Raw genomic sequence first — 11,672 nt, forward strand, 5'->3', positions numbered from 1 at the left:
AGGACTCATGGCGATAATTTTAAACATCATGACGTGTCAGAATAAAACCCATGTCACCAACATGACTGGCAAATAAAAGCTTTTGTGTGGGTTGTTGTCTGAAAATAACTACATAATAAAAACAAGTTAAAACCCAACTGCTGTACAATCTTTTCAGTTTTATTTCTGTATGATAACTATTTCATCCACCCATCCATCCATCCATCCATCCATCCATCCATCCATCCATCCATCCATCCATCCATCCATCCATCCATCCATCCATCCATCCATCCATCCATCATCTTTTACCCGCTTATTCCTTTTTGGGTCGCGGGGGTCACTGGTGCCCATGTCCAGTTGTCACTATACGAGAGGCGGGGGACACACATGATTATTATTATTCCAAATAAATATTTAAGGTAGAAAAAAATGAAAAGGCTTAAAATTTAACGTTCTTATATTAAAAAAAAAGTTTCAAAAATAATGAAAACAATTTTTTTTTTTTTAGATTTCTCACAGAAATGAACACGCATGATAAAAAAAAAATTGTTGACGGTTGTGTTTTTTTAAAATATATATTTTATTCAGTTATGCCTAAATTTTGAAAGCAAAGTTTGTCTTTCAAAACAAATAAAACTGTTGCAGCGCTAGTTTTCCACTGCCATGCTCAAAGGTCTCACAGCAGGTTGCTCAAGTATTCACTTGATCTTCTTTTGGTTTTGTAGCTCTAGATTTTTCATTTGATTTTAAATAATGAGTCTACATGAAACACTTCAGATTAATTAAATTCAGTGAGAAAAATTATGTACTTTGTGGAAAAAAAATTTGATTTACAAATGATCAGGTGCAGGCTTCATCAATCTTTAACTTGAAACTGCAAATGAGAAAACAGTCAGTTTCATAAATTTTTTTTTTAAAAAAAGCAGACTGTTGGGAACATTAGAGACGACCAAACAAGAAAACAGTGTCATGGTCAGATGAGATAAAAACAAAAGTTTTGGCCATCAAAATCAAAACACGTCTGCCATAAAACTGTCGTCCCTTCAGTGAAGCACGGTGGTGGCAGCATCATGATGTCAAGATGTTTTTCAACAGCAAGGATTGAAAAATAAAAAAAAATAGAGCAAAATACAGAAAAAGTCACAAGAGACTTAGAAATTAAAAACAGGGATGGAGGTCCATCTGCCTGCAGGACAATAACTTCAAGCATCCCGCTGAAGCAACTCTCCACTGGGTTGACCCTGCTGCTGCCCTAGGGTCAAAATACCAGGCCTCGTTCTATTTGGACGCAAGAGTGGCGGGAACGTTCGGTAAAACCAGTTCAAGTCCAGAGAGTCTCTGGTTTGATTTAAAGATTGTTGAATCGAAGAAGCTCCTGAGCAGGTTCTCCAAAGTACATGGCAACATTTCTCACCCACCTGTTCTGTGCTTTATACTTTGCACTCAACACCTTTATACGCAGTTCAGTTTATTTCTATAGCACCAAGTCACAACAGAACACTCTATTCAAAAATACTTTATTAATCCCAGAGGGAAACTAAATGTAGTTGTTCTAGATGATGGCTGTGGGCAGGAAGGACCTCTTGTAGTGGCTTGTCTTACAACGGATCTGAAGAAGCCTCTGACTGAAGACACTCTGCTGTTGTATGACGATCTGATGAAGAGGGCCACTCAAAGCACTGTACAAAAACATTCACACACATTATAAAAGCCAATTAATAAAAGTTATCTGTAAGGAAGGAAGCAGCAGATTGTGTTGAATCTTCACTTTGTCGCAGTCTCCCATCCTGAGCAAGCACAAAGGAGACAGTGGGAAGGAAAAACTCCCTTTTAACAGGAAGAAACCCCCAGCAGAACCAGGCTCAGGATGAGCAGTCATTTGCTTTGACCCGCTGGGTTTGTGAGAACAGGACAGGAAGGAGGAACAAACAGAACGACAGGTCCAGGTGAAGTTTCTATAGGAGGAAAGACAAAAACACGTTCGGATAGAAATAATTACAAATACAAACAGGTAGAGCAAATAAAGACGGCAGCAGAGAGAGGACATGTCAATTTGTCCTCCAGTAGTCCAAGCCTATAGCAGCATAATTAAGGGACAGCTCAGGAAACCCAAGCCGACCCTAACTATAGGATTTATCGTAAAGGAAATACTTAATCCCAGTCTTAAAACTGGACAATGTGTCAGTCTCACGGACAGAAACTGGAAGTTGGTTCCACAAGAGAGGAGCCTGAGAACTGGAAGATCTGCCTCCCATTCTAGTTTTGGAAACTCTAGGAACCACAAGTAAACCTGCAGCCTGAGAGCGAAGTGCTCTGTTTGGAAAATATGGAACAATAAAATCTCGAATATAAGATGGAGCTAGGTTGTTGAGAGCTTTGTAGGTTAGAAGTGAGATTTTGAATTAAATTCTGGACTTGACAGGGAGCCAGTGGAGAGAAACTAAAACTGGAGAGCTATGATCTCTCCCACTAACTCCAGTTAAGACTCTGGCAGCAGTGTTATGGATTAATTGAAGACTTTTTAATAACATATTTGGACACCCAGATCATAAACCATTACAATAGTCCAGTCTAGACGTGACAAATGCATGGACCAGTTTTTCTGCATCATTTTTAGATCAGATGTTTCTAATTTCAGTGATATTACTCAGGTGGAAGAAGGAGGTTCTAGTAACGTTTTTAATGTGTTGGACATGTCCTGATCAAAATAACACCAAGGTCTTTAACATTAGAGCTGGAGGACAGATTAATGCCATCCAGATGAAGTGAAAGGCTGCAAAATTTATTCTTAAAATGCTCAGGTCCAAAAACTCAAACCTCCGTCTTGTTTTTCATATTCTCTCTTGTACAGGCTGAGCATACTGGGGGCAGTGTGGGTACGTCGGCACGCTGCAGGTGTTTGGGATCAAACCCTAAATGTCTGATATGAAATATGCACATGAAATATCATCCTATGCTGACTGAGCTCCTGTAGTCAATCTAGAAAGAATGTTGTGTTCGCTATCAGCCACGACTCACCTGAGGTTTAGTGTGACTTTAGCTCAGCATTTTCTCACACAGAGGCCTCGTTCAGAGCTGAAGAAATGAATTGATAACCGTCTGCCTCAAGGACGCTCACTGATTATCAATGATAGTAGGGAACAACGTCCACGCTGGCCGTCTTCTTGTCTGTCTGTAACATTACACAACCCTTCCCTAATCAATGACCTGCTGTTACTGGAGATCCGATCAACCCGTTCCCTGTCCGAGCTTATCTGTGGCATCTTGTCTTCAGAGGCAGGAGCAGCACTTTGGACATCATGCGGTCTTCCTTCACGCAGAAGATACCGAACATAAAAACCTGGCAAATTTATTTATGGAGCACTTTAAACTGCCTCACGGTTTTCAAAGAAGGGCGCAATAAAAAAAATAATCCTGTTATCAGCTGCAGGAAGGCTTGTTGGGTTAACAACCCAGCAGCTGCAGATGGACAGTGTTTAGATCAAGGTCAGCAGCATCCAGAAGGTTTTCTCTGGACTGAACCTCAAGGTCACGCTATTAACACAGACTGATGGAAGACAACATAAAGGAACAGATTGGTTGACAGAAAGCAGGTCCATTAAATCACTGGTTATTTTGATTTTGATCCAGAAACACCAGCAAGTCAAACGCTTTCTAGAACCCTTAAATACAGAACATATTCAGAGCCTTTTAAATTAATGCAAACGTGAACTGCAGCTTTTCATGTGCTGACCAAAAAAAAAAAAAAAAAACCCTCAATAATGTACAACTAGAATGAATATTTAATCAGGTTGTATAAAAAATAATACAAATGTTGTATTAAAATGATAAAAGTTCATCATTTTCTGAGCAATTTCCTGCAAAGTCTGACTGCTCAGTTCAATATTTAAGAATAGTCGATATAAGTAAGTGATTAAAACGCTGCCAGGGGAACGAGGAATGCCAGAAAAGCTAACTGCACCGTTTTATTTCAAAGAACATTAATTTTCTAAACCCACAATAAACTGGTTAATTTACATGTAATTATTGCAATTTAGAGATTTTATTAATGGGCTCAGTTTAAATTTTGATATATCTTTAACTTTATTTAACTAATTATTTCAAAGTGGCCTGTGTGCTCCAGTCAGCAACAGAAATAAACAAAGTTCTTTCAAAAAGAACGAAAGAAAGAATTGACATTTATATGAAACAGAACCAAGCGTAAACTTCAGGTCAGCCAGGTGAGGAGCTGCAGCTCCTTCAGGTAAATTGGGGGCAATAAATCTGATGGGAGGTTTTAAAGTTCTGCTCATGCAGCAGGTGGACTCACTGCAGCACGAACCTGTCAAGGTAAGAGTTATTTCCTGATTAATAACATAATTAGTGTACGGAATACAAGTCCCTCAATTTCCTTTTTACAAATTATTTTTAATCAATTTGTAATATTCGTTATAAAGTCTAATATATTATATTTATTATTTATGAGGCATTCAGCAATGATTTTTAGTTACAGACGGTTTAACTTATGTGCAAATTTACCAGTAGAGTGTTTATTTTGCATTAGATTAAGCTTTAATCATCTAAATGTAAGACTTAAATGATAAAATATAAAAAAGGTGTTTTACTGGGTGTTGAAGGCAGAATGCTGACAGCTTTGGTCACGAGCAGCATTTTTTAATAAGGGCCGCTTTTTATGCAGCATGTGCGCTTTGCTGCCCTCTTGTGGCAAAGAGAGGAACAGCAAGAATGAACAAAAATTTTTTTCTGTGCAGCCAACAGGAACAGAGTTTTAAATAATGCAAACGTTAGAGAGAAACAAATACTTAAAAAAAATACATGATAATTTGGATTTTAAAGTCATTAAATAAATTAAAAACAACGATCAGACTTGAGGCCTTTCTACCAACAGCTTCACTGTAAGCAATTGTATGCAGACCAATTTTTAAAAATATATTTTACTAAAGTATACGAAGTAAAATTTACTAACAACATCATGATCAAATGTTATAAAATATATGTTGTGTGTATAAAACAACATTTCTATCATGTGGTTGAAAGAAAACTGATCAGTTATTGAATATGTCACAATCTTCTCATGTTATAAACTCATTTACTTTTGAGGAAGACAAGATCACAGAAAACAACACTAATCTATTAGTCTAAAAATATTATAAAATACTTTACAACTTATTAAGTTTTTATGAAGTAAGACTTTATATAAATGTAATTTCCCCAGCTCTCTTTATTTACCTGACTGCACAAGCTTGATGTTTATTTATTTATTTTTAGAGTTCTGCTACTTTCAGTGTAATTTATCAGAAGTCAACGTCATTGCAGTTTTATTTTAATAATGCAGGTTTATCAGTGTTTGCATCCATTTTCTATTGATGGTTTGTCTGCCATGTTGTCTCCGTGTGTCCAGATGAGACGCTGCGTTGCTGTTGTCCTGGTGGTTCTGCAGCTCTGCAGCCCGGCGCTGCAGTCCGACCTGCTGCTCCACATCTCTCAGCTGCAGGGCGGCCAAGAGCAACCAGGAAGTGAGTCACACTTCAGATTCATGTTGATAGGCATCTCCATCTGTGTTCCTGCAGGGAAACCTTTCAGATTACTGGTTTTATTTTGTGGCTGCAATGTTTAGGCAAAAACTGAGTTGACACCAGAACCCGTCAGTATCTTATAAGAGTTTAAAGTGTGACAATACTTTTATTGGTTTATTGATCTGATGTGTTTAAAGGTTTTGAGTCAGCGGTGCTGTATCTATGAGGCAGATGCAGTCTGAACAATTTGTTCAGAGAAACAGAGAGACATTTATTAGAGTGAATCAAGTTAATGCATTCCAGAGGGATTTTTCACCATCCAAAACAGTTTCAACTGCAATACTCGTACTATTTTTACCAAACGTTTAACTTCTCATGTGAACAGCCCTGACATATTCTGTCTGAATCCGTCAGGAGTTTTCTGCATCTTTAACCAAAAGTTCTTCTGTTTCGTTCAGTTCAGAAATATATTCTCTTATGAATCTGCACAGGAAAAAACACTGTCATTGCTTTAGTATTCGAGCATTCAGTCATGTGTTCTTGGGACTAAACTGGTGCCACAACTGATCAGGATACGTAAAATAGGTTTAGACTAAAATAAAATGTTTTACCATGCTGAGACATAGGATTTGCATGAAAACTGTAAAAGTATGGGATCAGAATAAAACCATAACTTGATGTACTTAATGAATAAAATGTGACTCTTTCTAGACATGTGAAAAATGGCCTGATTGCTGGAGTTTACTTTTTCAGAAAAAGCCAAAAAAAAAAAAAAAAGAAACACAGATAAGAACATCAGGGGTGTGTTGCAGATTAAATCAGCTTTAGATTAAGCCTTACTTTTAATCACTTACCTTGGTTGTACACCAACACTTGTTTGTCTTCTTCTCTAGAGCTATGGCTTAATCCCACTCTTGAAAACGTGGTTCCTTCCCGTGACGTCTCCAACCCTCCACAACTCAAAGAGTTACCTAAAACAGAAACAACATCCAACTCCGACCCCATGTTTGGTGAACACGTCAACCTCAAGTGGGTCACGTGGAATGGCTCCCTTCCAAACGGGGCTGTTGCCATCTTCAACGGCTACACAGAACGCACCGACTATGTGTGCAAAGTCAACTGTGAGGCGGGCTTCTACACTCCTAGTAAAGGAAGCTTCTGCCAGTACCCCTATGCTGAAAAAGAATATGCTTCCTCCAAGTTTGAGGTCCTGGTCAACGTAGACCACTTTGAGTTCCTGATGTGGGTTGAAGATTCATATGGGTCGGTTCCTCAGTATTCCATCAGAACCTGTCCCAACTCAGACATCTACGTGGGTAAGAACAAGTACGGACTTGGCAAAGTGGTGACCCGACATGAAGCTTTCTTCCTCCCCTGGGAGGGCGATGAGTACTGGTATAAGAAGTACCAGGTCCTTGCTATCAACAGAGACAGCTACAGCCAGCACATCTCTCACGTGGAGTACGCCATCGACCAGATGAAGCTATTCCACCATCCTCCAGAGGCACTGAAGCTCACCAAGGTCACCAACCTGGAGTGCCGGAATGTAGAGAAGAAGGTGTCACTGGAGAAGACCACCACAGTGGAGAAGACCTGGGACATTGGTAGGGAGACCCGTAACGGTTCTGTGTCCACTATGAAAGCCAAAGTACCCATCCTTGGTCCGGGCAATGTGGACTTCACCAAGGAGCAGACAGTGACCTTCTCAGAGGGAACCACCGTGGTGGAGTCCATCAGTCATACGGTGTCTGTAGAGCTGATGGTTCCACCAAACCACTCGTGCTCGGTGAGGATGGACGGCAGGAAGATGACGGCGGACATCCCGTTTACCGGCAGGCTGAGCAGGACAAACCATAACGGAGACACCCACTGGACATACATCACCGGCACCTACGACGGCGTGAATGTCGGGGAGCTCAACGCTGTGGTGGAGAGGTGTCAGCCAGTGCCTGATGCACCTCCCTGCCCCCCATCTCAGTGATCAGCTTGTTGAATTTACAGCTGAAGGGTTAACGCTGCTTGTAAAACAATAAAAACAACAAAACTTCACAAATAATCCGTCTTTTTTATACAAAATGATTTTCACCTTACATGACTCATGAGTCCATTAAAGATTAAGCATTTCCCTCTTTAACTTTCCAGGTGCTTGTTGTGTTTTTTATGTACAGTAATTAAATTTACCAATATTTCTCAATTCCTTTCACTTCAATTGAAGGACATGGTTTACTTAAATCACACAAGTCTAAATCAACAGAAACAAAAACATAGGAATTCATAATGCATTGTATTGGTATCAAATAAGACCTTGGGGGGTTAATTTTAACTATGTTGGAAAGAGTCATCCAAGCTTGGTAACACAGGACAAAGTCTGTAGTTTTGATTAAAAATATGTAAAGATAAATGTGAATTTGTGCTTTAAATGTAAATTTCTTAAGCATTTCTAATATTAATAAAAGTAAACAAGACAGAGTACGTGTGTGGTCCAGTAAAATACTTAGGAATGACTCCTGTATTTGGCCCCATCCATCTTCCCATCAATTCTGACCATCTTCCCTGTCCCTGCTGATGAAAAGCAGGCCCAAACCATGATGCTGCCACCACCATGTTTGACAGTGGGGATGGTGTGTTCAGGGTGATGAGCTGTGCTTCTTTTACGCCAAACAAACATATCGTTTTGCATTGTGGCCAAACAGTTGGATTTTGGTTTCATGTGACCAGAGCACCTTCTTCCACATGTTTGGTGTCTCCCAGGTGACAAACTTTAAACAACACTTTTTATGGATATCTTTGAGAAATGTCTTTCTTCTTGCCACTCTTCCATAAAGGCCAGATTTGTGCAGAGTACGACTGATTGTTGTCCTATGGACAGACTCTCCCACCTCAGCTGTAGATCTCTGCAGTTCATCCAGAGTGATCATGGGCCTCTTGGCTGCATCTCTGATCAGTCTTCTCCTTGTTCCAGATGAAAGTTTAGAGGGACGGCCGGGTCTTGGTAGATCTGCAGTGGTCTGATACTCCTTCCATTTCAATATGATTGCTTGCACAGTGCTCCTTGGGATGTTTAAAGCTTGGGAAATCTTTTTGTATCCAAATCCGGCTTTAAACTTCTCCACAACAGTATCTTGGACCTGCCTGGTGTGTTCCTTGGTCTTCATGATGCTCTCTGCGGTTTGAACAGAACTCTGAGACTATCACAGAGCAGGTGCATTTATACGGAGACTTGATTACACACAGGTGGGTTCTATTGATCATCATCAGTCATTTGGGACAACATTGGATCGTTCATAGATCCTCACTGAACTTCTGGAGTGAGTTTGCTGCACTGAAAGTAAAGAGGCCAAATAATATTGCACGCCCCACTTTTCAGTTTTTATTTGTTAAAAAAGTTTTACACATCCAATAAATTTCATTCCACTTCACGATTGTGTCCCACTTGTTGTTGATTCTTCACGAAAAATTAAAATTTTATATCTTTATGTTTGAAGCCTGAAATGTGGCAAAAGTTTGAAAAGTTCAAGGGGGACGAATACTTTCTCAAGGCACTGTATATGTACAACAGTAAGACATCAGCTACTGTTTGAAAACCATTTGGTCTGCTTTGGTCACATTACATCTGTATTACAATTGAATACTCCATCTGTACTGTTTTCTAAGCTTTTTTTTATTGTTTTCTATTGTATGGGTGTACACATGTTTTATGTTATGTTTTCATTTTTACTTTATTTTACTTTATTACTATTCGCACCTTTATGTCGAAGCAAATTCCTAGTTTGTGAACCTCTGAACCTCGTTCATTGACATGGCAATAACAAACTGATTCTGATTCTGATTACTGCAACATCTCTGAGTGAACCAAGAGACTCACCTTGTCCTCGTTTCCCTCTAAGCGTCGAAGCTGCTGCTGCACCTGTAAATAAAGTTCACTTACTTTTGTACGTCTGGCTCGGTCATTCCTTCTCAGTCTGCTTTCTTGGGGTCAACATTACTACTGACGTATCTAAGTTTTGATTATAAACTACCCACAAAAAACAGGTTTTTAACACTTGAAAGGCTGTAGCTGTTACACTTTCTAGATTTTTTCAAGCTTTGCATAGTTTTTTATCCCATTCTTCCTGACAAATCATTTCAATCTTAAATAGACTAAATAATTAGCTCATATGAAATGCAGTGAAAGGAGTATTATTTGAATCAACTGTGATAAAACAAGAAAGCATCAAAGATTTCTTTTTTTCCCCCAATCAAACCTCCAAACCTCCAAAACAGCAAAGTGGAATGTGTTCATCTTGTACCTAAAACACATCTGCATTTTCTTATCTATACAGTCCCCCTGTGGATCCCAGATCTGAAGGGATTGGGGATCTAAAATCAGAAATCTGAACAATCCCAACAGCCTAATGCATTTTGCCTCCTACTAAATCAAAACACATAAAGTTAACTTCACACACCTTCAACTAAATTAGCTAACTGTGATGGAAGAAATGGAGTCATTTTAAAACTTTCTAGTGCATGACTAAAGCCCATGCAATAAAAAAGATGAATGAATGTCTCCTGCTTAGCTGTCCCTTGATGCAGAGTGAAAAGGGGGAATTGGAAATGCCCTCCATCTATCTATCGCTCTATCCCTCTATCCAGAAGGCTTCATCAGTCAAGGAAACACACAACAAAACTGATTCTTCCCTCCTAACAGCTTACTCCAAAGTGGAACAAACCAGTTATGTTGGTGCTAAGATGGTGCCTTTGGCACGCCCCCTCCTCTTGTGCTGGCCCTCTTCCTCGTCGACAGTCATGTCAAACTGATTCAAAACCAAAAAAAAGTCCATGCTCCATAATCCAGGTATACAATCCAACAATTTTTAGTCAGGTCATCTGGACAGTTTCCTTTTATGCTGAAACTTGTTTTTTTCTGAAACAAACCAGTTATGTTGGTGCTAAGATGGTGTCTTATTTATTATTGATCATTATTGACAACATTTCTACTAGAAACTTTGAAAGAGCTCAAAATTATCGAACGCCTTGATGGTTGAAAGTGTCAATCAGGAAGTGCAGTAATGTCACCAACATCTGCGCGGGTCCATTTTGGACGCTCGGGTTTGTTTATGTTCATCACTGCAATTATGTTCACTCCTGTTTGATATCAGTCAGACCTCCATTGCTAGACTACAACTGGTCCAGAATGAGGCAGCCCAATTTTTAACCAGTGCAGGCAAAAGAGAGCACATTACACCAGTTTTGGCCTCCCTGCACTGGATACTGGTTCACCTTGGAATCCAGTTCAAAATACTCCTGTATGTCTACAAATCACTGAACAGTTTCACCGTTGGAACAATCGTCTGTCTCTCCATCACCTGCAGTTAGTCCAGAATGCAGCACGATGGCTCAGTGGTTAGCACTATTGCCGCACAGCAAGTAGGTCCTGGGTCCAATCCCTGGTTGGACCTGGGGTCTTTCTGTGTGTAGTTTGCATGTTCTTCTTATGCTTGCGTGGGTTTTCTCCAGGCACTCCGTTTTCCTCCCACAGACTAAAAACATGCATGTTAGGCTGCCTTCAGGCCGAGGCCTCCCTTGTAAAAGAGATCTGTGATCTCAGTGGAATTTGCCTGGTTAAATAAAGCTTAAATTAAAAAAAGAATAATGTTGTTGCGCGTCTTTTAACAGGAACTAGAAGGCAGGCAATTCCTACATGTGTCCAGTTTCACTACTTTTTTGTCTGTCTAAACAGATCTCACTTGTAAATGAGTCTTCTAGGCTCAATGTGACTTATCTGTCTAAAGAAAGTATCCTGATGCATGCTCTTTTTTAGATGTCTAAATAAAGGTTGAATGAATGAAAAAAGGACGACATAGCTCCTGATTTATCCGACTTACACCGGCTACCTGTTCCTTTTCGTACTGATTTTAAGATTATTTTACTGACTTTTAAAGATTTATATGGCTTGGCACCCAGTTACTTAATGGATCTTTTGCATTTTTATAATCCAAACAGAACACTGACATCCTCCAATCAGATGCTTTGAGCGCAGCCAAGGGCAACATTATAACACAGAGGGATCGGGGTCTTGTTGTGGCAGTCCCCAGATTCCTGAACAATCTGCCCATTGATATTCGTTCTGCAGAGTCCATACAGTCCTTTCAATCCCGCCTAAAAACTGTTTTTTGTTCAGGTTTTTAACTCATG

The 11,672-nt window shown here is 39.6% G+C and overlaps 1 protein-coding gene across 1 annotated transcript; it reads left to right on the top strand.

Annotated features, from left to right (window-relative positions):
• The first annotated feature begins 4,295 nt into the window (after positions 1-4,295).
• On the top strand, positions 4,296-7,479 carry LOC119413159 (natterin-3). Its single transcript, XM_037680178.1, has 3 exons — positions 4,296-4,311; positions 5,384-5,498; positions 6,392-7,479. Exons 2-3 carry the CDS (start codon positions 5,384-5,386, stop codon positions 7,477-7,479), a joined length of 1,203 nt encoding a protein of 400 aa, XP_037536106.1. The 5' UTR covers positions 4,296-4,311.
• The last annotated feature ends 4,193 nt before the right edge of the window (positions 7,480-11,672 follow it).

Source organism: Nematolebias whitei, chromosome 8 (assembly GCF_014905685.2).
Source record: "Nematolebias whitei isolate Nwh7 chromosome 8, NemWhi1, whole genome shotgun sequence".
Taxonomy (NCBI): domain Eukaryota; kingdom Metazoa; phylum Chordata; class Actinopteri; order Cyprinodontiformes; family Rivulidae; genus Nematolebias; species Nematolebias whitei.